The sequence below is a fragment of the Triturus cristatus genome, chromosome 12, assembly GCF_964204655.1.
Source record: "Triturus cristatus chromosome 12, aTriCri1.1, whole genome shotgun sequence".
NCBI lineage: Eukaryota > Metazoa > Chordata > Amphibia > Caudata > Salamandridae > Triturus > Triturus cristatus.
In genome coordinates this window covers 221,792,047-221,819,743 of record NC_140595.1, presented here as the reverse complement: position 1 = coordinate 221,819,743, position 27,697 = coordinate 221,792,047, and the positions used below count along the sequence as shown (strand labels likewise).

Genomic DNA, 27,697 nt, shown 5'->3' with positions numbered 1-27,697 from the left:
CTTCACCAGAGATCTTGGGCTCCAAACTCCAGCGTCTCCTACAACCAAGATCTTCATCTGCACCGCATCTCTTGCACCGTGGGCCTACATCTTTGGTAAGATGCTCGAGGTCCTCGTGCAACTCCTGTACCTCTGGCCTGTGGGTCATCTCGAGGGTCTTCTTTGATTCCAGTGGGCTCCCCTGATTGCTCGGGGCCTACTCCGACTCCCCTGCTTGTGTTTTTCCTGAAGTCCTCTATTGGGTTCAATGGGGGTTTCTGATGCCACTTCACACCTATGCACTCCCCTCGTGTAGGTATCCTGTTTCCTAGGGTATCCACAGGTAGGGTGGCTCTTCAACCTTCTGTCTTCCACAGGGTTTCTTCAGGGTCCACTGGGAAGGGTCCTTCTTCTTTAAAATTGCAACCGCAACATACCTATTGACTTGAATTGAGTACGCGGTCGTGTTCCCACACTGCACATGGCCTCCGTGGGGTTCCTGGGTGCTTACCTCGGTGGTTCCTTGGGTCCCTAGCATTTCTACATTTTCTGGGTATAGCCTTGACGGATCTCGAAAGTCAGAAATTCGACCTACAAAAATATCGCAACAAAAATATCGATGTCAAGAATATCGACGTCCTATCTACAACATGGTAAGTACAAAAATATCGAAAATAAAATATTGATGTCAAAAATATCGTTTTTAAAAATATCGGGTTTTTTTTGGTTACAAAAAATATGTAAAATAAACATAATAATACTTATAAATAAAATAAACATAATTAAATATATTTCATAATATTAACAATTAATAATTAATCAATATAATTTAATAAAAAAATAATTAAACATATATATAATATATATACTTAATGTTTTTATAATTATTTTAATAAATTATAAATTATTTAAAAATATTAAAAATTGCAAAAACATTACACACATAAAACAACATAAATAAAAATTAAATAATTATATATATATAGCAAATTAAAAAAATTACATTTAATTTAAATATTGTTAAAATTAATTATATACTACATTAGCTAAAATAATAAATAAAATATTAAATAGCAGAGACAATAAAACTACTACTCCAGCTCCAAAAAACAAGAGAAAATAAAATTTTGGATAGCGGAGGGCTAAAAATTACTATATCCACTCCAGATAGTGTAACAGTAGGGAAAGTGTTGGATAACGTAGACGTATAAATTATTATTCCGACTCCAGGGAGTGCAACAGTAAGGAAAGTGTTGGATAGCGTAGGGGTAAAAATAACTATTCCAACTCCAAAGAGTACAACAGTAGGGAAAGTGTTGGATGGCGTAGGGGTAAAAATTAGTATTCCCACTCCAGACAGTGCAACCGTAGGGAAAATGTTGGATTGCGTAGGGGTAAAAATTACAATTCCCACTCCATACAGTGCAACAGTAGGGAAAGTGTTGGATAGCTTAGGGGTAAAAATTACTATTCCAACTCCAGAGAGTGCAACAGTAGGGAAAGTGTTGGATAGCGTAGGGGTAAAAATTACTATTCCAACTCCAGAGAGTGCAACAGTAGGGAAGTGTTGGATAGCGTAGGGGTAAAAATTACTATTCCAACTCCAGAGAGTGCAACAGTAGGGAAAGTGTTGGATAGCGTAGGGGTAAAAATTGCTATTCCAACTCCAGAGAGTGCAACAGTAGGGAAAGTGTTGGATAGCGTAGGGGTAAAAATTACTATTGCAACTCCAGAGAGTGCAACATTAGGGGAAGTGTTGGATAGCGTAGGGGTAAAAATTACTACTCCAACTCCAGAGAGTGCAATAGTAGGGAAAGTGTTGGATTACGTAGGGGTAAAAATGACTATTCTAACTCCAGAGAGTGCAACAGTAGGGAAAGTGTTGGATAGCTTAGAAGTTAAAAATAACATACTTATAAATACAATAATTCTTTAAAATAATTAATAATGTAATTATTAAATAACTCAAAATTACTTACTAATACCAATAGATATTTATTAAAAACATAACTACCAATAAATAAATAATTAGCAATAAATTATTAATAAATATAAATAATAATTAAGGAATATTAATTACCAATTAAAAAATATTAAACAATTACATTTTTATACCAAAAAATAATTATCAAACTTTAATTACCAATTAAAAAATATTAAACAATTGCATATTTTCTATACCAAAAATAATAATTATTATACATTAATTACATTTCATTTCATTTATTAGTCTTTATTATCGATCATAATCATCATAAAAAGACATTTACAAAATGAGCGTTTTGTACAGTATGAGAAATAAAAATACATACAGGACACAGGAGAAGTAAAAACATAAATAAGCACGGGTCAACTGGCTATTGCCTCCTGTTTCTAATAAACCAAACCCACCCCAAAAATTTAGCAACTGCTACTACAATACATTCTCCCGTGTTGAATCTTAGGATGTTAAGGGCCTCAAGCCCCTGTCTGGTACCCAGGGTTTGACAAATGGGTTTGAGCCATTTGGCCCGGGGAGCGGCGTATGCTGGACAAACAAAAAATATATGGCCCACAGTTTCAGCACAGTCTAAGCACCAGCGACAGGAATCGCCAGTCGCACCCTTCCAATTTTTAGTGAAAGAATTGATGGGTAAGGTACCAACCCTCAATTGGTGGTAGAGCTTCCTGTTGCTGGGCTTTGTGATGATATCCCAGTAAGCTTCTAGACATGGGGCATTTTTCTCCACAAGAAACCTGCCTGACAAAGACTCTGCTGGAACTCGGATTTGATGTTTTTGGCAAACCATAGTCCAATAGAGACTTTTAAAGACTTTTTTGGGTGGGAAGGAGTTGGAAACTGGGTCAGTCCAGAGAGCTCCCAGGCCCATGGATTCTAAATGTGAGCTAACTTGTTTAAACCACAAGATATTTCCTGCGCCCAGGATGGAACGGACGTCCAGGAATGCCTTGGCGTAGGGCTCTAATTCCGGAACTGTCCATAATCTCCTCCAAAAGGACAGTGGTTTAAACCTGGCAATGTCATCAAAGGAATGACAGCCAAGATCCAGCATAAGCGGTTTCACAGGTGTCGAGCTAGGGAGGCCCGTTAGTAGCCTAAAAAATTTATGTTGAGCTTTAACCAGTGGGGAAAGGTCGGAAAAACCCCAGAGTTCAGCACCATAAAGGATTGCTGAGTTGATCCTAGCATTATAAATTTTAATAACAGGACGTATTGTTTTCGTCTGGGATTGTTTGTGTTCTTTAACTAGACACCCCGAAAGTTGGGCAAATTTGAGTGAAAGAACATCCATTTGTGGCTTCCAACTCAATTTGTTTTCAAGGACGATCCCCAGGTAGGTCATCACTTGTGTACGTTCAAGTAAGTCATCATTCATAGTTACTTGACCTTTCGTACCTTTCCCTTTGTTGAAAACCATGTATTTCGTTTTTGAAACGTTCACTGACAGATCGAAGTCAGAACAGAAGTTAGAGAAAACATTCAAAGCCGTCTGTAAGCCGGACATAGTCTGTGATAAAAGCAAGGTGTCATCGGCAAACATAAGGAGAGGGATTTTTATACCTCCCAACGAAGGGGCGTCTGTAGGAGTGGATAAAAAATACTTCACAACACTGTTAATAAATAACAGAAACAGAGTTGGTGCAAGGACGCTCCCTTGCCTGACACCCCTATTGACGTTAAATCTGTCGGTGACCTGTCCTTGCTTCCCCCAACGAACTATTGCGAATTTTTTTTCGTGCAGCCTGATTACAATGTGCAGAAGATCAGCGGGCATCCCTAACTCTGCTAGGACCGCCCAAAGTTTGGACCTGTTAACCAAGTCGAATGCCGACCGAAGGTCAACAAAAGCGGCATACAAAGTACCACCGCAGACATAGACTGTTTTCCAGATGATCAATTGAAACTTGAACGCCTGGTCGATGGTACTGTCAGAAGCTGTGTCGGAATTCCCACGGAGGCAGAACGCTGCTAGCTCCCAATGCCCACCTCCCGGAACGCACTGTTGAATACAATGGCTCCAGGCAGGGGGAAAGGGGAATGGGACAAGAAGAGACACTCGAGCTTTTCTGGACTCCTTTTCTTTCTGTTCTTGATATTGTTGTCTGGAGTACCTAATGCACAGAGGGAGAAATCACTTAACTCTTATGGACTCTAAATACCTGACTGCTTGTGTTCTCGCTTGTTGTTACCTTCCCTACCCAGGTTTGCTGGAGTTTGAGCTCCTCTTCTGATTCAGCTGACTACTTCTGACATGTGTTTCTATCAACCTAATGCACAAAGAAATATTATTTAGTCAGGTGATTACCTATTCCCTCCTCAGGTCTCTTACTCCTTCGCCTCCCCTTCTATTCTCTTACCTTGTGTAGTCTGACTGAATGATTATCAAGGGGGTTCTATAATTAGCGAAGACTGCTCTGCTCTTGGTGCTTAGTGGGATGATCACAGAGTCTAAATGGACTATAGTTCTGCTTCTGGTGATGTAATCCACAGGCAATTCTTGGCATTCAAATGGAAGCGCGCAAAAAGGTAAGTAAAAGGAAAGTTAGGGAGGAGAGAATAGGGAAGAACGCAAGCGGGGGAATTCGAAGGGGGGAAGTTCGCCTGGCAGCGTGGTCTCTTACTTTCAGCAAATGAGTACAAGTTCTAGTCTTTTACAGCTGACCTTACTTGTTTCTGGAAGTCTGGACTTGAATTCTTAAACTCCCTCAAACTCGACGACTTTCCGCAGAGCAGGAGGGCTGCTAAGTCTTCTGGAAATATTACTGCTTCTTTCTCTTCAATCACTGAAGATTCTCGGACGCACTGTGAAGGAATATTCCTATATGACTGGAACTCGGAATTTCCCTCTTCACAATGCCTCTTCTGAGTTTACGAAAGAATTCGCCACTACCTGTGACGCACACTGGAATTCACTCAAAAACTACGGAGTTCACCCAAAACACAACTTCTCTCACTGAGGACTAAATTGAAGTGCGCATGAGAACGCTCTTCGCTGACGCACGAAACCTCATATCTCGCGAGATACCGTGCGTCAAACAGTACTTAAATTGTTCTGATGAGTCAAGCGGCCATCTTGAAATGGTGCGCTTGATCTCTAATAGGCATTTGTCCAAACATTACAGCAGGAGGGTTTAACCGTCACTCGAGATCTTTTCTGAGGCAAATTGAGGGTAGCGACGGTTCTTGCTTCCCTGACAGGTACTAGTACAGGGTCTGAAACCAGCCTGGAGGGGCGAGATGATATTCTCCTGATCTATCCATGACTCTATTCTAGCCAGGATCATCCTTGCTATAATTTTTTGAACAGAGTCAATTAAGCTAATTGGGCGATAGTTCCCCGGGGAAGAACGATCACCCTTCTTAAAGATCGGCAAGATCTCCGCACCCCTCCACGATTCAGGGATGGCGGCCCCCTTTGCTATTGCAGTTGCCAAAAGAGCGATATAGGGTACCCAATTAGCACGGTCTGATTTGAACAGGTCTGCGGGGACACAGTCTATACTGGAGCCTTTCCACTTGGAACCCTGGATAAAGCCAACTCTACTTCTTTGCAGTAAAATTTAAGGTTCAACAAGGGGTACGTGGTCTGAGATAATATGGGAACGGTCACCTCATTCGAATTCAAATCCGAGAACTGCCGTTCAAAATGTGTAACCCAAGTGTCGGGAGATACGTGATTGGAGGGGGTCTGCAAACATAGAGTGTTGCCCCATTTCACAATGTGCCAGAACAGGGTCAGATTTTTATGATAACTGGCATCCAAGAGATCATTCCAATGATCATTATCCCATGCTTTTTTAGCCTTGGTTTTAGCTAAGCTATAATTTTTCCTTGCAAGTCTGATAGTCGCCGGGTTTTTAGATTTAATGGCGAACTTCAATTTGCTGTAGGACTCGCGACAGGCTTTATTATACCATGAGTTGGTCTTGGGAATATGGGATCTCTTGGCCGTACAAGGTTTGGTAAACAGAGACTTAAGGTCTGAGAATAGAGTGTCATGGATGAGTAAAGACTCACCAATATCGTCCTCTCTACTCTGAAGAGTCTGGAGGTCTGCTACCGCACACGAAACTTTAGAACTGATCGCTGTTTGTGTGGCGCTGTCCAAAGCTACCTTTTCCCAGCGCACTCTCCGTTTATTGTTAGTTAGTAGGGCGCCGGCTGTGGCGATCTCAGAGGGATTATTTCTGCGGTCAGTGCAGAACAAAAAGTCTAAAACTAGGGGATTGTGATCACTCTCGGGCATGTCCTGGATCACCATGTCGCTTAATGTAGGCCAGAACTCGACTTTAATCAAAGCGAAGTCGATTCTACTACTACGTCGACCATCAGAAAAAGTGACCTTACCAGACTTGTCCGATGGAGTACGGCCGTTAGCTGCCCTAAAGCCTCGCTCCATACACAGAGACATCCACTGGATAGCTGATTCAGACCACTTCTTGATGGGCGGGAGGTCGAGTGGAGGGATATTCATCATTGCATCCACTTCCATTGTTAGTGAATCCCATGCAAAGAGCAAGGGCTCAAAACAGCAATTAAAATCCCCCACTATTACCACATTAGTACATGGATTAACGGTTTCCAGGAACCCATCTAGTTGCCAAAAAGTGTTGGAACCTTTACCTCCTGGGAGACCCCTGTTATATACATTTATGATCAATATATCTGGTTCATGTTTGAGTTGTAACAAAATGATCAATATGTCGGGGCTATCGATTTTTACCTCGGTGATATTGTACTTTAGACTTTGTCTAACCCAAATGCAGAGACCGCCTGATGGACGGCCCCTTGCCCCACCAATAGTCGCTTTATAAAAATTGACAAAGCCAGAAAAGAAAATAGGATCCACCGCCCACGTTTCCTGGAAAACCAGAATATCGTGGGTGGTTGCCCAGGCGAACCATTCCTCCATTACAATTTTACTGCGTAATCCCGCAATGTTCCAAGATGCCATTTTCAGGAGGGAAGAACTGGGCGAACCAGCCAGCTGTGGAGCATGAAGTGGGCCTCGGGCCGCGATAGTATCAACATCTCCACATGCTAGCTCTTGTGGGCAGGAATCAGAGTAGGGTATTAATGGGCTAGCAATAAGCGGCACAAGAGTGCGGGTTATCGTCTCAGGGGGGGACGGAATACGAGTCACAGGGTTTGTAGCCGGGGAAGGGTCCTGACCATCCAAAACTGGGGGGGGGGAGGGCAGAGTTAATATAAAACGCATTTGAATCAACACATGCAATATTGGAGTGTATGGCACCCAAACCCCAATGTGGCCCCGCAGACCCACCCCAGCTTCCCGGCCCTGGACTAGTAGAGTGGGCGGGGATCACAGAGAACATACTCGTGATCCCCGGATTCGTCTGGATAGATGGCAGTCAATCGATCCCCTCCAAGGAATTCAAGGGAGCATAATGGTTGTGCAGGGGAGGTGAAAGTCCAGAAAGGGCGGGCGGCGAAGTCCCCTGGAGACCCTTTCCCAACCAGTAGACTGGGGGCACAAGATATCGCTAGAGACACAGGGGTAAAAATAGGACAAATCTACGGTCTGGATACCAGTAGCACTCAAGAAATTGGGAAGAGAGCAAATATGGCTCACCACCCTGGGATCTCGGAAGTTGATAAGTACACAATCGCCCTCGACTTTCTTTGCCCCAGAGCCCAACCAACTCACCCTACGCACCGTTAGTATTTCAGCACATGTTCTGGGAGGCAAAGGCCTATTGCAATTTAACCAGTGGGTCACTTTATTCTTCAGCTCATCGTGTGACTCAGACTTGTCCACGGGGAGCCTTGGGACACCAACCAGTACAACAGTGTAGGGCTTGGACTCACGGGGAAGATTGATATGAGGGAGTTGCGGGAGAGAGCCTGCACCCTCTGCTAAGGGCTGTCTAGTTCCAAGGTTACTCTTATTACTAGCTAATTGGGAGGACGGGACAGCGCTAGCAGAGGGGTGGGAAACTACCATGACTTGTTCATTGTGGGCAGGTGGAAGGGAAGAGGCACCAATCAAAGGAGTGGGATCATTGAGAAGTGGCCCGGTTTTGGTAGTGGTGGGCAGGGTGGGTAAAATGTTGGGGACGACGGGAGACACTATTGAACACTATTGATTTCTCCAATAGGGATGTATTAGTAAGCACCATACTCTCTAATTTCCCTAGGGAAATAGAGAGTTGCTTAACTCTCTCATATAAGGGTAGAAGAAGAGATTTGAGAGACTGCTCCAGGAGTTCGAGAGAGCAGAGCAGAGGAGAATTAGCATTGGGCGAAGTAACTGAGGAATGGGGGGGGGAGCTGGCACCCTGCAGTGGAAGGGGGGCTACGTAGTGAATAGGAAGGGGGATCAAGACATGGTTTAGCAGGTTTGGATTTTTTTGGGACTTTGGGACGTTTGCCCCCAAGAGGTGCTCCCACTCGCTTTCTTGGTCCTTTAATATACTGAGACTTGCTAACCGGAATCGGAGTGGCAGTGCAAGGTTGATCAGAGGGAGGCAGGGGGGAAGTGGCGCTACGGTCTGAGGAAAAGCCACAGGCTTCATAGATAATTGGGGTGTCAGGAGTGTCGTCCAGTGAGCTAGGTAGTGGGATGATCGACATCCCAGGCATCTTACTTGGTAATAGATCAGAAGCCGGTGGGGATTGCCTGCTGTCTGGGGAAGTGGCTGCCATAATATTGCCAAGAGATGATCTTTTGGCCGATAATTCAAGGGACAGACGTTTTTCAGTTAGTGTGATTTCGTGTTCGAGGACCCGTGTTGCTCTGGTAATAAAATTATCAAGGGTCCCCGAAACACAACCCCCAGTGGTGCCCTGAACAAACTTCCTGCCAGATCTTAGAGATGTCATCTTCGTGGGAAAAGAGGGGAAGATAGCCTATATCGATGTTCTAAAACCCAGGAAAAGCAACCTATTCAAAATACCTGCCATCGCTTGTAAAGAGGAACGATTAAATGGCAAAACAATGAAAGTAATCAATTACCAGCCCAGTTCGTGAATAGCACTGTTGGGTGTCTGTTGTGCTCAAACAACAATCAGTCTTAGGGGGGTGGCCCGTCCCGTCCACGTCCGGCCACGAACGGCAACAAACAGCCCGCTCTTTGCCCGGTCTTCGCCCCGGGCTGTGTCCCGCGCGCGTACCGCTAGCGCGTGTGGGCGTGGGCCTTGAAGTAGATGGAGGATCGTAGAGGAGGCGGAGCCGGGAAGAGGAGCCAGGTGTGCTAGGAGAAGTTGTAGGTGTGCACCCTGGGCCTCGCAGTCCCGTAGGAATTGCCTCGTCGCTGCTTCCCCTCGTGTGCTGCAAAGCGTCCTCTCAGGTCACAGGGCAAGAATCAACGGACCCGAGTCTGTCCCACAACTGCTGATTTAAATAGTCTAAGCCTGCGAGCGGCTCCCGCGAAGCGGGGGCCGCGAGGCGTGGGAGTTGGTTGGGAAATGGAGGCGGAGCCGGGAAGAGGAGCCAGGTGTGCTAGGAGAAGTTGTAGGTGTGCACCCTGGGCCTCGCAGTCCCGTAGGAATTGCCTCGTCGCTGCTTCCCCTCGTGTGCTGCAAAGCGTCCTCTCAGGTCACAGGGCAAGAATCAACGGACCAATTAATAATTACTTATTAATATAGTAATTAGAAATATCAATAAATATTATTTAAACATATCTAATTACCAATTGATTATTAATCAACAAAAACCCAATTTTCATAACCAAAATATTATAATTTAAAATATTTACCAATTAATAATTAATCTCCAATTAATTATCAATACCCAGCAACAAATTTAATAATTACTTAATTAGATTTCAATTACTTCCAACACTATTCCCCTATAAACGCACGAAACACTCAAATAATAAAATAATACAGTTAACATAATTATCAATTAATCAATTAATAAAAACTAATTACCAATTAATAAAAATTAATTACCAATTAATACTTAATTAACAAAAATATAATTATCAATACCAATAAATAAATAAAAATATTACTTAATTACAATTAAATTACTTCCCACCCTATACCCTATAAACCCACAACCCGTTACAGAATTTAAACGCAAAAATTATTTAAAATTAATTTATAATTCCTAAAAATTTATAATTAATTTCATATAATTAAATTACTTCCCACCCTAATCCCCTATAAACCCACAACCCGCTACAGAATTTAAACGCAAAAATTACTTAAAATTAATTTATAATTCCCAAAAATGTATAATTAAATTCATATAATTAAATTACTTCCCACCCTATTCCCCTATAAACCCACAACCCGCTACGGTACTAAAACACAAAATTAACTTGAAAAAACATTATTAACATATAAAAATTGTATACATATATTTTAAAACCAGTTGAACACTTAACAAAAAATAATGAACACATACATATTAAATACATAATAAAATACATAGCAATATTATACATATCGAGATTAGTGACATAGATATTAGTAACATCGATATATTTCATATCGATATTACTAACTTCGATATTACTAACATCGAGATAAAAAAAATCGATATTACTTACCTGAGGGTCGATATTCTGTCCATCGATATTCTTGACATCAATATTCTGTCCCTTCGATATTCTAGACTCGATATTATTGTAGGTCGAAATTAAATTTTCGATATTTAGACTGCTCACCAGTCTTGACTAGAGTCGCGATTTGCATCCCTCTATTTTAGTATATGGTTTGGTCTCCCCCTGGCGACCACTGTGTATTCGTGCTACTTACCTGTTTTTTTTGCAAAGTATTGTGTGCATTGTGTTATATCTCCAGTAGGAGATATTATTGTGTGTTAGTGAGTGTCTTATAATAAATACCTATTTTTATAAATACACTGTATGGTTCTTTTTCACTTAACCTATACCAATAAGATTAAGATGTGGAAAAACAAGCTGCTTTACACTCCTTCTGGACTAAGCCTGAAGGCTCCTCTCCACAGCTACCATTAGAGAGCTTTCTAAGGTTGTCCACCACTAACATCACCATAAGGGTTATCTGGATTAGTGTAGGGTGCTATACTTACGTAAGTGAGCCTATACTAAGATAGGCTCCCACAATACTGGAAACATCATTGTACAAGGCTCTGAAAAATCTATACCCATACAAATGTCTTCTCGACTCTAATGATACAGTTACAGCTATTACTGATATTGTATTTTCAACCCGGTTTATTGTCCCAATTGCCTCCACAATGGCAACCGCAAAGTCTTCATGCGTATATCCCAGGATATTGCTGATCCATCTACCCCAGTTTACGCACCAAAGTCAACCTCAGCCCTGTTCTGAGGTCATAACTGGTCTCAAACATCAGCCCAGCAGGGATTTGTTAAATCAAATGCAAGTTACAGGCTTCTTATCTATGCAATACACAGGAGAAAGAAATTGGGGGCACAAACAAAACAAGAATTGGGCAGATGTTTAGGAGAATGGCAGACTATGGATTTGAATAACAGTGATTTTACTGGAAATAATGATGCTCTGCTAAATGATTCCTCCAAATCTCCATTGGCAAGGGTGAAAGAGACATTTAAGTCATTCTTTAGTTTGACGGACTTCTCATATGAAGATGTTGAAGACAATACTTCAGGCTCAGGCACATACTACTGCTTAGCCATTAAATGCACTTCTATACTTTAGAGCGAGCAGGTGAAGAGTGACAAGGAACCTGTATGTGCTGAAGGTGAGTGCACCTTAGAATAAGATAACTCCAACAACAGTCTCACTTCCAATGCTGATATGGGGCTGAAAAGAGACAAGCAAACTTTAATTGGGGCAAATGCTGTCATTCCTTATGATTAGGCAGTGAGCTGTCTTGGCACACAGAACCAATATATTGGCAAGAATATATAATCCAGTCTTGGAACAGTGTGACGAAAATGTATGTGAGCGCTTGACTGTTAAAACAGCCAGTTTGAAGACTCCGGCTCCTGTCAGAAAAATGATGAAACATGTTGGCAGTGAGACTACTCGGATTAGCACAGTCTAACAAAGAACAGCAACTGCTGAAGAAACCTCTTTAAAGTTTCCCAAGACGTTAGAAAGCAGGGTGCTAAGTCAGTTAATATCTCAATGAACGTACAGGAATTAGCTAATCAACCTCAAAGGAATATGCTCTGTGTCCTTGGTTTTTAGGAGGGCGAGGAAGATGAGGATGGTCACCAGTATGTTGGTCAACTTTTTCAGAAGGAGCTTGCAGAGCTTTTGGATTGGAATATGAACACCCAGATTCAAAGATCACACCCCTTTCAGTTTAAAAAAAAAAAAGGTTATATACCACCACTCCAAGCATTGTGTCATATTCATTATTGACCGTATGTAATCTTCCAACAACGTTTTGAAGTGTGGTAAAAAGATTGTTTTAAAAGATGAGTCTCACAGAGGATTTAAGGTATTGCACCGCAGGCGTCCCCTTTGAGAAGATCTACACGAGCACTAAATTCAAAGCAATGCAACCTTCTTTGCAAATACTCATTGATCCTTAGTATTCTAGAAGTGTTTAAATCTTAGATTTGAAGGACTGCTTCTGAATAACAATCTGGTGAAATGGTATCTAAACATCGACTACGACAGAAGCTGTCCCTTCTGTACTCTCGGCCAACAAGCTCTTAACCATATGTTATTTATATGGCCAAGAGTATTATCATCAAGGTTTTTGTTTTTTATCTGCTGTTTATTTAGAGTGGTATGTCTAATATAGAGAAGCATTGAGTTTAATATGTAATCCTTTAATGGTTATGAATATTTGTATAATATGAGCTTTTAGGTTTTATGCTGGCCAACACCTTTTTACTGTCCTGAAATTATTTATATAATATACATACTTAAAGGGGGCTTTCAGCCATCTCTTTTCATTCATTTGTTATTGTTTTGTCATTTACATTTTACTTCCACCCCCTACAGCATACACCATAGAGCAGTGGATTAGCCTACTTAAGGTATTGGCTAACGTCACTTTCAGTAAGTGCATTTTGCTCTTTTTCAAGGAGCATATCTACATACAAGGTAGTTCTCTTCAGTGCCATTGAAATTATTTTGATGTTTAATTAATCATTAATTTAGTGTTACCTTTGTGTTGATGTGATCGCAGGATGCTTTCTACCATCCCTTCATTTTTATTAGGTCTCTCCTAGCGACGCAGCGCATGCGGTGCTCACCTTGGCGAGATCTATTGTCGTCGGTTTCTTGCCCGAAGGGGGACAAGACATGTGCATGCGTGTGTGCGGACAGGAGTTGTGCACACGTACGCACATCTCCTGTCCGTGCTCGCAGCGTTTGAGCAGAACGCACGCATGGCACACTTTCACTCTCACGGCGACAGCTTGTACAGGAGTTGTGCACGCGTACGCACATCTCCTGTCCGCGCTCGCAGCGTGGGACCTTCCCTAGGGGCAGGGAATCCGTCCTGGTGGCTGTTGTCTGTGAAGAACTTAGGAGACCTCGGATGGCAGCATTGTTTGAGCCTTAATCCTGCTGAGTCTTTCATCGGCATTTGACACCGTGAACGGTTCCATTTTAATATCTAGATCCTAAATCTGGAAACGAGTGACGTGCCCGGACACTGGTCTGGCAATTTCTTACATTCCATGCGTAAGTTGTGAACTTCTGTCCTCAAATGTCCTCCTCTTGTCCATTCACCATAGGTGCCTGTTAGCACTTCTTTCTTCTGGGCGTTCAATGCATATATGCTTACTTTTGTGCTCTGGGTGTTGCAATTGTCGTTTTGTTTCAGTGGCTGTATAGTAGCTATTTTTACCTGGATGATCTATCATTGGTTTAAACCTAATCCCAGCGAAACAGAGGTTGTAGTGGTTCACAGTCCTTACTCACAGTGAAAAACTGTCCACGTCCACTCTGTAACACAGCCGCAGAGGGCTGAAGGAGATTTTCTTTTTTTTAAATGCAGCATAAACCAACTTGCAGTTGCAATAAATTCAATACAGTACATCAATGAAGCAGGCAGCCAGGAGTCTGTAGAAAAAATACACAATAAAAGTAATTCAGGGTGTTAAAATGCACAACTAGAATTGAGTTTGGAATAAAGTGGATTTGTTAAATTTGTAATAGAGCAGTGGAACAATATGCAGAAAATAAAAGTACCTTAATGTGTTTTCAGGGAAATGCTTAATGTGTGACAAATACAAGCATGCACCTATATGCTGCCATAGCAGGCCGCTACAAAACATTGTGGAATTGCCAAGAGTTAGGAGCTCACAGACTAAATCTAAGAACATTAGTGATTGATGTATAGTATTTTTAATTGCATTTACGTAACCCTTTTACCCCTGACGAGGCATTGAACTACTTTGCAGATTGTTAGCATGCTTATTTGTGGGATTGCCTTGGTTAAAAATTTAAAGAAACTGTCCAAGCAGAAGGTTGAGAAACCCTTGTTTTCCCACTGTAAAAGTCGAGAGTTTTTTGGATTTCGGTTATACCATCATGCGTGCTAAACGGACCTATTTCTAACAATAAATGTGTTAAAAGGGATCCCCCCCTTTCAATTACTGGCTTTCTTCGGCCAGACTCTTTCAGCTCTTAGCTTGAGACTTTGTTAATCATGCCTTGGCTCAGCCCAGTAGGAAGTGTTTGTCTCGCCTAAGGGCATCGGCTGTTTGGGTACAGCCTTCCGTATTCACTCAAGGTCTTGGATTGAGCTGCATGAGAGACGACTTCACAACAATAACTGTTTATCCTCACCTGCTGTTTCTTCCTGTGTGTCTCACTGTAATGTGATAACACTACATGTGTTAGTACACTGTGTGCATTAGTACCCAGAACTATTGGCTTTGCCAAGTATTGTTTTGTTGGTGATGGTTTAGGAATTGTGTTCTTAATGCCAGAGTACACAAGATGCAACTTACTGACGAGACACAGACAGGCCAGAACTGTTCTAGGGTTGCTTCTGGACTAGGCTAGCTTCACAGTTCAGGATAGACTGTTCCAGTGAGGAGCAGGGTCAATACTCACTCATTTGCATAAGGTGAACCTCTGTTGAGAACTGCATGGAGGGTGCAAAACGTTGGATTGAAATGGAGCCCCAGCAATTTCCAGTGGCTGAGATAAATTTTAGCATTCCTTCTATCACCCTGTTTGTAGGCAGGCTCTATGCCAACCGCTGCAGGACACCGACTGGCATGCGCAGCAGATGTTTTCTGCCAGTGGAGGTTATGGGCAGAGCCCTGCCAAAAGCTAGGCCCTACGGCCAACTGCCATTGCGTGTGAAGGGTGTGCGCAATGTGGATCCGGTACGTGCCAAGTGAATGCAGTACACCATAACAAAAGGAATTTCTCTGGAAAAAAACAGTTAAAGGTTCGTTATGGTGTAAGGAATACAAACTTGAAAAAGCTTTTAAATTGGCTAGATATGGAATGCAGCACATAACACGTCTGACATGCTCTGTACACCCCTTTGCCGATGTCAGGTGAAACAAGCATTTGCAATGCAATAGGTCTCGCATGTACGCAAGTTTGAGCTATTGACATTGCAAATAACAATGCCTTTTATATTTGTTTTCGTTTTGAAAACATAAATAAAAGGCATTGTCATTTACAATGCCAATAGCTTTAACTCGTGTAACTGCGAGACCTATTGCATTGCAAATGCTTGTTATTTGGATGTCAGCACAAGGCACATTACATCATTATGAGTTCCTGCTCCTGCTAATGCTAATGTAAATTCGTTTTGAAGTGGTGTTTATCTGACTTGCTGCTGTTTCACAGCATACTAGACTGTCCATTTGAAACTGTTCATAAATGTTTCCTCTTTTGAGAATGCACACAATGAAGTGGATTTTTAACTGCACAGATATGTGAAGTGGCATAAATTTGAATTGAGGTCTACAGTTACATTTGTAAACCAAATTGTCGGTATGTCCTGCTTGTGTGGATGTTAAGTTTTTTTCAGTTCTCTTGTATGCCATGCTCATATAGACGTTTAACTATTATTTTACTAATTAAAACAGTGTTGTTTATTCCAACTGTCTGTCTATCTATCTAGACAACACTATATATGTCTGTCTCTCTATCCATCTGTCAGTCTAGGCAACACTATATATCTATCTTTAATCCAAATATATTATCCAGCTGAGAATCAAAATTCCTTTTGGCCTCAATAATGATCGGGAACTATTTTGTGCATTTATAAACTACATTGGGACAGACATGCCCTTGATAAGGATAATTCAGGGACTAGACATTAGATAATGCCTTATTGTGTTTTTGAACTGCACACAACATACACAATTTGTCACATATGCCCTACCATGGGGGAATGATGTGCATGTACTAGATATAGATCTCTAAATATTTACCACCACACATTGGCACCGTGAGGAGAATGATGTATATGTACTAGACACAGATTGTGGAATACTTCACTACCACATCATGACATCGTCAATTAACACAAGCTAGACTAGTTGTCAACAACAACAACATCATACAAATGGCAATCGGGACGTATTTCCCATATCACAGCATGTCTTTCTGTTTGTGGTGTTCCTTTTCTAAGCTTATAGTGAGCTTGACTCAGCACAATCAATCTCTTACATTTCACATTGTATACCATTCCCAGACATCTCAACAAAGATCAGTTTTGGCCACAAACATGCTGAACAGCGAGGGGACAGTGCTCCTTATGCTACATAAAATGTATTTATTCCCAATTACCCACAGGTAAATTTTCTCCTTAACCTTTCCACTTGCTATACGCATGACTATCTGGTGTTTAGCTTAATTTATCAGTAAAGCTAAATAGTAAATGGGACAAAAAAGGAGAAAATTCTCGAACAACGAGAATCTGTTATTAGGCTTCTCAATGTCATGATTTTAGTTTTCTTTAGATTAATCATTAGTTATTTTTCCCTATTCGAAATGTCCCTGGCAAATAAAAGGCGCTGTAGTCCTATAAGGGGTGGAGTCAATAGAACCAAAACCTCCAGAGTTGCTAACACAGAAGAATGACTTATGCTGCATTATAGACCAAAATGTGGCCTCGTAGTGAGCCATTTTCTTGTCTGACATTTCTTTGTATCAACAGTGCTTTTGCTAAATCATACCTGCACCCAAGTATTCTCAGTAGATTTTTCCAATGCCCCTCCGGTCTATCTTATCAAATATGGTGCTAGAATGTACTTCTTTGTGCTCTCTGAATCCAAGATTTCGTCCCCCTTTTCGTTTGCCCCCACAGTTGATGGGGAAAGGTTTGGAAACAAGCCACACCCTGATAAAAGCATCACATAAATCAGAAATTATTACACAAGCATGATGCGAGTCTGTACAAACGCTCTGGGCCTCATTTACAAGCCCAATGCTCAGCCGGTGCGTCACTTTTTTTGACCCACCAGCTACGCAATTGACTTGCTCATATTTACAAGGCCATGTAGAGTCACCCTGAGTTACTTTTCATGACCTTGTAAATATGGGCCCCTTTCACACATTAATCTGCGTGAAAGGGGCGTTCCATGAGTGTTGCTGTGGGTGTTTCCATGCAACATCCATGGAACCGGACACATTCCCAGATTTACAACGTTTTGTAAAGCTGGGGATGAGTCATAATCCTGCACCTCCCCAGGGGAGGCGTAGCCATGGTGCAATGAGGAGAAATACTTGTATTACTCCTCGTTTGTTCCTCTTTCTCTGCGTGCTGCATTCTGCGGCACACAGACAAACAAGAAAATGCCATCAATTATTGTTTTTGTGCAGGAAGTTATCCCTTCCTGCTCAAAAACTATCATCGCTGCAATGTGGAAATGTGCCTAAAAGTGGGCACACTTGTGCAGGGTCACCCTCTTGTCCACGGGTCCAGAGACCAAAAAAATAGAGATCAGCACTGGAGTTGGAATAAATACCAAGTTTATTAATCACTCATGAGTGGGACCACATCCACACAACACTCTCAAGTGCTGCAAGGAAGTAGTACACTCAATTCACAAACTGTGTCCCTTTTATAACGGTTTTCTGCACTGTAAGCATGTGAACAAATAGGAAGAACACGTTCTAGAAATAGTTATCAGCAAACAAGGGCAGATGAATAACCATGTGGTCAGCAAAGTGGGAGGGGGAGCAGGAATGCTTATGGCAGCAGTAAATGGTCGACAGTTAACATCTATGACCATGTGTACTGGCAGCTACAAACCCCCAGCACGTGCATTGCTTTAGCTGAGTCAGGAAGTCCACTAAAATAGATAACACAAGCAGAGTGAAAAGAAGAGCAACAGAGGACGAAAGAATAACACAGGAAACGAAATGAACACCACACCCAAAATGGCTGTTGCTTATTCTAAATAAAATATTACACATTTCCACAGAAACGCAGGCACCCTTGCAACATGACACAAGGGTGCCTGTGCTGGCCAGAGCAGGGGAGAGCACACATATGCGTCGTATTGTTGTTAATACGACGAATCCCTGTGCTTTTCAAATTATGCAGCTCGGCGCAGCAAAATGGCTTGCGGCGCAACGCTGCTTTTTATTTTGTACATGAGGCCCTCTGTTTAGGTCTCGCCTGACCCAGCGCATGCGCTGGTCTGGCGAGACTTATTGAGAGGGCTCCAAAAAGTGCTACCAGGCCAGCCTAGAGCTACAGTGCACGTGCGCGGGCGCGCGCGCCACTTTTACCGATTACTTTCACTTTAGCAGCCGACGGCCGCTTTGATGTTTGATCGCTATCGCGATCACTTTCACTTTTGCGGCCGCAGGGCCGCTTGGCATAGTCAATAGGTCTCGCTTTTGGGACCTTATAAGTGTTTAGTTATGCAACTGTTGCATGGCTAAACACTTATAAGGTCCCAAAGGCGAGACCTATTGGCTATGCCAATGCTTGTTTTCATTTATAGACATGACCCAGAAACACATTATGAAATAAAATTACATGGGTCTCCTGGTCTTGCAACCAAAATAAATCACTATGTTTTGCAACACATTCCTCAAGCAACAGAAATGTGTTTTCTTCATCAGCTCTGATTAGAATTACATTCCTTAATTTCCACATTGTCAACTGTGATGAGTCTGTCAAAGCTGAAGAACTGAAAGGAATGGTCACCTAGTGCAGTTTTCCCTCAGAAATGCTTTGGCGCTACTTTTTCTGGTTCGTTTGCATCCAAAGTGGCTGCTAATAGGATTTCTGTCTCCTCAGGCATTTCTACACCTCTTAAAGAAGGCTGCAGAAGACAACAACGAGGCTGGTATGGGCTGCAGCAAAGCGGCCGTGATCAACATGTCTGCCGGATTGTCATCAATCGCCGCGTGTCAAGAAACATACGATTACATTCCTGTTGTCTCCTATCGTTGTAGCAAGGTAAGGCAAGCAGGTTCCATTCAGTGCACAAATTTATAGCGCCCTGTTTGATTGTCACTATATATCTTTGTTATGTAACTTGTTTGCTCTGTTGCCCTCCCTCGAGGTTCTCTTGACTGTCAGCATTTCCATTTGTAATGTTCCACTGGCTCTATGGTAAACCACGTATGGCTTTGGGGCTCTGTTATTCTAATTGAATTTTTTTTTTTTTTTTTCCCATTGAGGTCTCGAATAGTTCTTAGGTGTTTAACCAGCAGGGCACCATTGCCGGATGGGGATGGGCACTTGAGTGATGGAACAGCTGGAGCTCAAGGGAGAGAGGGGCATTGCCCTGTCATCATGGGGGGGACATTCGAGCAGCTTATCACAAAGGGGAACAAGCATTTGCAATGCAATAGGTCTCGCATTTGCGGGAGTGTAAGCTATTGTCATAGTAAATGACAATGCCTTTTATTTATCCGTTTTCAAAACCAACATATAAATAAAAAGCATTGTCTTTTACAATGCCAATAGCTCAATCTTTTCCAAATGCGAGACCTATTGCATTGTAAATGCTTGGTATGTGAAGAAGGCACACAGAGTGACGCAAATATACGCAGGCAACAGTAATTGAAGATACAATGTACAGCAGGAAGGAGGAGGACGGGGTGGGGCCTCCCAGGGATTTATTTATTATGCATTTTTATATAGCGCGAACTTTAACCGAAGGTGTCAGAGCGCTTTACAATAAAACCAGTTACATTACATTACATAAGGACTTTAGAGTATATGAATAACATAAAAGATACAAACAGACATTCTAAACTCACATACAAATGGTAGGAAGTACATTTGTTAACTACAGATACTGATTGGGGGGTGTGCTTCCAGGTGCACCCAGAGCGCTGGGCAAGGAGACACACTGCACTAGAGATGGTGTGCACCCAGAGCGTCTGACAGAGAGACACTGCACGGCTGGGTGGTGCGAGTCTTGGTGCAACCAGAGCACTGGGCAGGGAGTCACAGTGCACTGGCCTTGGTGGTGTGCATCCTGGTGCTAAAGAGAGACGCAGGAAATATTTATATGCCCATGCATACTGTACATCTGATAGCATATGTGTGTGCTTACCTGTGTTCTAGTGCCGGTCTATGTGTGTTTGTGTGTGCCTGTGTTCTCCTGTGCATGCTTATGAGTCCGTATACTTGCTTGTGTGTGTTCTTGTACGTTCTGTGTTTGCACGACAGTGTTTATTGTATATATAAATATATTGTGTATAATCGTTCCCAAATGCACGACAAACAAGTGGCCAGAGCAGCGGCTGCTAGAAATGATGTTGGCGTTAACTGAAGCACACTGCACACATTTGTGTGTTTGCAGACCCAACACCTACAAATGTGTGGGATAGAGTTAATGCCTAATCTAGATTTATCTCTGAAGAGCGAGTCTGTATCCAGGCCTACTAGTCTTTAACAAGCATTGGCATAGCCAATAGGTTTCGCCTTTGGGACCTTATAAGTGTTTAGTTATCCAGCACAAAGTCCTTGGTGCAGCAAAATTAACCGTTGCATGGCTAAACACTTATAAGGTCCCAAAGGCGAGACCTATTGGCTATGCCAATGCTTGTTTGATTTTGGAATCACAGTGGCCTTGATATCCCCTTGATAAACTCAGTAACCTCTCCTGGTGTGGATTTTATTTCTGTGGATCCTGCGGAATCATAAGCCACATTGCAGAGCTTAGTTTGAACACATTTTAATGCAATTCTATTTGAGGGTATTATAGCGGAGAAAATGACTACTTTTGTTTCAATTTGTATTCAGTTTGTGTTATTTCTTTCTTTTGCAAACATATGCAGTAGGCATTGAAAGCAATAAAAAGTAAAACTGCAGCTGTCGAAACATAGTGTGCAAATGTTTGTAAAAAACATAAATTACCCATCACAAAAAATACTAAATAACATGAAATGAAAGCAGAGAATTGGCCCACCAACTCTGCCACTACAGTTTTAGGCAGAAGTGCTAAAAAACAATACTGTCACTCGCATTAAAGAGAGCCAGCGACTGAAGTAGGCTGACCCACTGTGCAATGGTGTATGCTCTCTGATGGGTGGAAACAAAATGTGAATAGCACTTGAACAGACCCATGAATGAAGTAGGCTGACCGAGGATGCTGTCTCCCTCACACTCTCACTGTCTCTCACACACACGTTCTCTCACATTTTTTGGAATACACGAGGCTGGTGAGCCAGCTAATGGAAACTCTAGGCCAGACCTAAAAAAAACAGTCCTAATTTAGATCTCTCACTTTGCAGGCTGATGCTGCTGATCACTCTGAGTGTATTGATCTGACAGGGATTGGGATATGTCAATGGAGAAAACCTGTGACAGTCCTTAACAAATGTGGAGTTTCCACATTGGCACAAAAGATCTGCCCACGTTCAATTCTCTGCAAAAATGTCAAACAAAGTGTAAGACCGAATTACAGTCCAAAGAAGGGTGAGACAGTGCTGTAAATGAACACCTATTGTTTTGAATAACCCTGATTAAACACCACAAGCGCCGATATTATTTCCCATATCCTTGGTGCTCACTGACTCCTGTGTTATTGTACTCCAAAATGTACCTATTCCTAGCTCTACAGAGAATGCAGTCCATTTCTTTTCAAGAGTTCTCAAACTGCAGGTCATCTGTTAAAAAAAATTGAAAACCCTGGTATGAGTTTTTACCATCGCAAGCCTGTGGTGTTTGAATGCATTTGCCTTTTTCAGTTGCTCTACCCTGCTTATTCCTTTGTTAGATGTAGTATTTTTCTTCTTGTTTTCGTAGATTTGGAACAAGGTGGTTAGTTATAAAAACATAATATCACTTGAAGAGTTCATTGTTTAATACGATTCCTAGAAAAAGCAAACAATGAGAAACAGATTTGCACATCTTCTGGAGAGGAATGATATTTGCGAGTCTTAATGTTTTTTTTTAAGACAAGTGACATTAAAGGGTTCAATTGCAGAAGCCTTTTTTTAATTTAATGTCACTTGATGTGTAGGCTTTTCATCTTGGATTATTTATTGCTAACTAACAGTAATGCCTCATTTAGAGTTTGTTCCTGGTGTAAATCGATCTCTTGCCCTTTGCTCTTAGGGGTTAAGGTTTGTTCTGAGATTAAAGGCCACAAATCCAACAAGCGTAAGTGATCGCAATCGCGGTCAAACATCAAAGCGGCCGTGCGGCCGCGAAAGTGAAAGTACTCTCGTCAAGCGCGGCGCGCGTGGCCGCGCACATGCACGGTAGGTCTAGGCTGGCCTGGTAGCACTTTTTGGAGCCCTCTCAAAAAGTCTTGCCAGACCAGCGCATGCGCTGGGTCAGGCGAGACCTAAAAAGGACTACTCCTGTCTTCCAATGACCTCATTCCCCATGGATTCCCTCGTTAACACCCTAAACAAGCATTTACAATGCAACGGTCTCGGCATTGTTAAAGTTAGAGCTATTGGCATTGCTCATGACATTATTTTTGTTTATGTCTTTGTTTTTAAAACATTTAAAGAAACGGCATTGTTATTTACAATGTCAATAGCTTAATCTCTCTCAAATGCGAGAGTGAAGCGTGTTTTCATTATTGTAACACAACAGCAGCTCACTAATATTACTTAAAAAAATCTGTCACACCCCATTCCTCATATGTGAGGTCCGTAATGACCTAAGAAACTTTTTATATGAATGTTGTATGAAACTAACACACTTTTTCTTCAAAATGTCTGTAATATACTTACACATTAAACATAAATGATAGAAAAACGCTATTCACAACAATCTGTTAAAATTATTCAAGGTCATCGGGGCAAGACTCACTGCCAAACATAGCTGCCTCTATCAGGGGCCCCTCTGAAAGTTTGGGGCCCTGGGCCAGAGCCCACTTTGCCATTGCCTTAAAACGTCTCTGCCCTCAACTCATAGGCCATGACAACACCCGTGCAAACAAACATGGTCTGTTGTAACTGCACATTATTCAAAACCTAACGTCATTTGCTCAGACATTAGTTAGGTCTTTCGTAGACGGTTTGAAATGGGAGTAGAACTCCTCTATCAAACTACTCAACACCCTGCAGGATACTGCGTAACTCAGACTGGACATTGTGATGCTCGGGACTGTTCTGCTATCCCAGCCCTAGATCTGTAGTCCGTGAAGTGAATGAAGTGCAAACTAACAGACGCCGCCCTTCATTACTACAGTGCAAAGTAAGCAATAACACGACAGCGCTCCCTAGATAGACACCTTCTCAAAACGGATGTCGGATACCAAGCCATCTTGAAGGAGAGAATGCGGATGTTAACCCTGCCTGGTGCGCTTCGGTGTTCATACCAGCTGCTCTCCCTGCACAAGCCTCCAACATAAACTGGCCGCCCTCAGCATACCCTGGCTGATCATTATTAAGAACAAAGGCCTCGCAAAATGAACGGTGCAGCAAAGCATGTACTGTTCAGCCAAGTGTTACTACATCTTTCAAGCTGGCACCACTATGTGTAATTATTTCAGAAAAGGTTTTGCACCACATACTGGCTTGCTCTAAACAACGCGGCAGCCTCAAACCATTCTGCTTCCAGCCGCGGCCACACAAAATAATTTGTTGCGCACAGCCCTTAATTCAAAATGAAAATTAATAACATGATGCAAAAGAATTTAGCTAAAATTAAAACAAACAATGCAAATCGGCCCATAAGGAATCGAACCTATGAAATAGGGTTCTCGGCACCACCATATTACTTAACTGAGCTAACAGCTCGATGCTTATGATTGTTACGCCAGGCCTCCTGATAGCGACGACCCAACACCGGCACGTTAAACATGCGGGACATATTACCCCAGCAATGTGCCTGCCAGTTATGAGACCGCTCGCAGCCCAACGTTTCATCCTCTGCATTCTGAAAAGACGTGATCACATGAATATGCCCTCTCTGCAGCCTCCAGGACTATAGCGCCTCACGGCCCAATCGTCTACGGGCCCACACAAACCTACACCGCTACCTGCAGCGACTATTAAAGCGGCTATGCGGGACATATTACACCAGCAAAAAATGTGCCTGCCAGACCTGAAAAACCGCTCGCTGCCCAACGTTTCACTGCAGTCTCAAATGGACATGCACAGATGGGTACACCCTCCGCCATCGCCGCAGCCAGGCTAAAGGCTCCCGTACCGAGACATCAGAAATCAGTGAGTGCTTTTACCTGAAAGCGGCCTTGAAACGCCGAGCAGCACCGCGCACAAAATGGACGAATCTTCCGACGCTAAAAACAAAAACAAACACGCCCACCACGTGTAAAAGGGGCGGAAAGGGGCGCGGCTTCAAAAAAACGAAAGAATCGAAAAAACACGCCCACGAATCCGAAAAAGACGGGGCTTGTTTGGAAAGACAAAGCTCTTCTCCAATGGCTGACCAGCATTTAAGAGGCCAGCCAATGGAGAAGAGGTAAAAAAAGGGGCGGGTTAAAGCCCCACTCCTAAAACATTAAATCTCGCGAGTGAGACTGCGCAAGCGCAGCCTTCGCTAGCCGAGACCTAGAAAGTGCCTCTCATCTCACCATAGCCTCTCTTTCACATAAATTTCATTTGTTTTAAAGTGCTGCTGCTACCAGTGTAGGATGTCAGATCACTTAACATCACACACATATTATATAGACAATGAATCATAGGTGTGTAAATCAGTCTATAGAAAATGTTACAATGAGGATTACAAGGTGTAGGAATCACATATCATCCATACTAGCAGGGAGTATATTTTTTGAGTGATTTGTTGGAGAAGCACAAACTCAAGATTTAAAAATGCAACAAGTGTTTGGAATTTGTTTACCATACAAATGTATCTCTACCCAAATTAACCCTTTTTAGCAACTTTAGGATAATGAAAGACTAGGGAAAAAACCTAACATTCTACCCTATACCAGGCAATTTGCATGCATCTCTATATCAGTTCATAGGCCAATTGTAACTTATAAACTGTGTTAGACCTGTCAGCCTTAGAGTGGTCTTCCCCAAAACTTTTTGCCCGCTTGCCTTCAATTTTGCTGCTCTCATTTTTGTTGGCATCAGGACCAGTGCTACAGTGCTTGTGCTCTCGCCCCTAAACATAGCTTGACTGCATACTGTAGGAAGCTGGATCTGTATATACTATACCAAAACGAGGTATAGCATGCACAGAGTCCAGTGGAACCCCAAAGGTAGGCAGAGGTCAAAGTAGCTAGCACCTTACTCTCGGCTTGTGGCAGTGTGGGCGAGCAGTAAGGCTTTATCAATCAATCAATCAATCAATCAATCAATCAGGGAATTGTAAGCGCACTACTCACCAGTGAGGGTCTCAAGGTGCTGAGTGGGGGGGGGGGGGGGTCCGCAGATCTGTTTAGCCGAAGTAACAGGTCTTGAGGGAGGGGGCGCGTCTGATGTCTGCTGGTAGCTCGTTCCAGGTCTTGGCTGCAATGTGAGAGAAGGATCTTCCGCCTGCTCTGTGGATGCGTGGGGTTTCGGCTAGTGCGAGTTTGGAAGATCGGAGGTTTCTTTTGGGTACGTGGAAGTTGATTCTGTCGTTGAGGTACTTGGGTCCGTTGTTGTGTAGGCATTTGTAGGCGTGAGTGAGGATTTTGAAAGTGACTCTTTTCTCCACGGGGAGCCAGTGGAGACTTCGTAGGCGTTGGCTGATGTGTTCGTGTCGGGGATGCCGAGGATGAGTCTGGCGGCGGTGTTCTGTATTGTCTGGAGTTTGCGGAGTAGGGACTTGTTGATGCCGGCATAGAGTGTGTTTCCATAGTGCAGTCTGCTGGTGATGAGTGCGTGGGTGACTGTCTTCCTTGACTCAGGGGGGATCCACTTGAAGGTCTTGGAGGATGCGGAGGGTGTTGAAGTGTTAAGCATTTATTGTACACACTCAGGCAAGAAATTATGTCACACACTCAAAGACTGAACTCAGACCAATTTGTTTGTATCAAAAATATTATTTAGTTATTTTATTTCTAGACTCAAGCCAAGCTTGGTGCAGGTAAGTGAAATAATACTTTGCAAAATCTTATGCAGTAATTTACAGTTGAATGCAGGTTTAAATGCTGTTGGTTATATTACAGATAAGTCATCAGTTTGAAATAACTTTTTAGTTACTTTAAAGATTACTGTGCACGTTACCTTTTAGATTACTTTAAAATTACTTTTGCTAATCAGTGTGATTTGTACATTTGCTGTTTTTCAATGTTTTATACAAACCAAATCCACATTTAGAAGAATTTTCAAGGAAAAACAGTCAATGCAATCCTATGAAAAGAAATTAAGATAACGGTTTGCAAGTAAGTACTTATTTGTGGGAGTTGGTATTCTGGGGTTAGAACCAGTGTTCCCCCGGGGTCAAGGATGCACTCTCAGAACACCCTCAGCTGCACTAGGGCAGCTGGGTGCAGAGTGCTGAGGCCCAATGTTATCCAAAGGGGTAATTGGGGGCCTCCGGTTGGTGGCTGCTCACGAGCAGGCCACAAGGTTGTGGGAGCAAAGCTCCTGGTTTTAGACTCAGGGCAAAGGGGGATCTGAGTTATCACTCAAAGTACACCCGCAGCGGTGCAGGGGCGGCTGGGTGCAGGGTGCTGTTTTGGCCTCGGGTGCCCTGTTGTTTTCAATGAGAGCTGCGAGGGTTGGATTTTGGCTGCAGGCTCTGTCCAGGAAGACTTCTGGGAGGAACCAACAGCTTGGCAGGTAAGTTGGGGGGCTTGAGGACGTAGGTGCACCTCGGGTTCTCTTATCCAGGGTGCAGGGCGGCTGGATGCATGGGTGTCTTTTGAGGTCGGATTTCACCTTACGAGGCCACTTGCGGTTGGGGGGTGTCTCCATGCAGAGGCTGCAGGCGACATCGTGGAGTCCTGGAGGGGTCAAACCACGGTGGACTCAGACTCTGGAGCGCTGGGGCACCTCACTGGGACCGGTAGGCCACCTGGATTCAGGCCGTAGGCGTCGGGTGCAGTGGTGGTTCCAGGCATTGGGTTTCTTTGTCCTCCGCAGACTCAGAGTCTGCCTTGGGAGTTTCTTTTGAAAAGAGCTGCTGTTCACAGGCCATACGGTCTTTGTTGAAGGCTGTAAGTTCTCCCAGGTGTTCTGGAGGTCGCTGGCTGCAAGACGAGGCAAGTTTTGGAGCAGGATTTCTGGATACTGCAGATGGGCTGGTAGGGCTGGGGCCAAGTCAGTTCTTCTCTGCAGTCTCCTCTGCTGGGCATCGTCTTTCGTCCTTCTTCGTAGGTTGAGAGAATCTGTATTCTTAATTCAAGGCTGTTCCTAAATACTGTATTTAGGGTGCGTTTTAGTGGTCTCGAGTCTGTAGCCAATGGGCTACTGACCTTAGGGTGACTACACCCTTGGAGTGCTCACCCCACGTGGGGGAGTGGGCACAATCCCTAATCCTGATTGGAGAGTGCCTGCCAT

At 43.0% G+C, this 27,697-nt stretch overlaps 1 protein-coding gene across 1 annotated transcript in view; it reads left to right on the top strand.

The window, feature by feature from the left end:
• LOC146775747 (uncharacterized) overlaps window positions 1-27,697 on the top strand; it is a 124,455-nt gene that overhangs the window by 45,860 nt on the left and 50,898 nt on the right. The window contains exon 4 of the mRNA XM_085637882.1: window positions 19,116-19,277. Within this exon, the coding sequence (XP_085494008.1) occupies window positions 19,116-19,277 (162 nt within the window). The remainder of the gene's footprint in view (window positions 1-19,115; window positions 19,278-27,697) is intronic.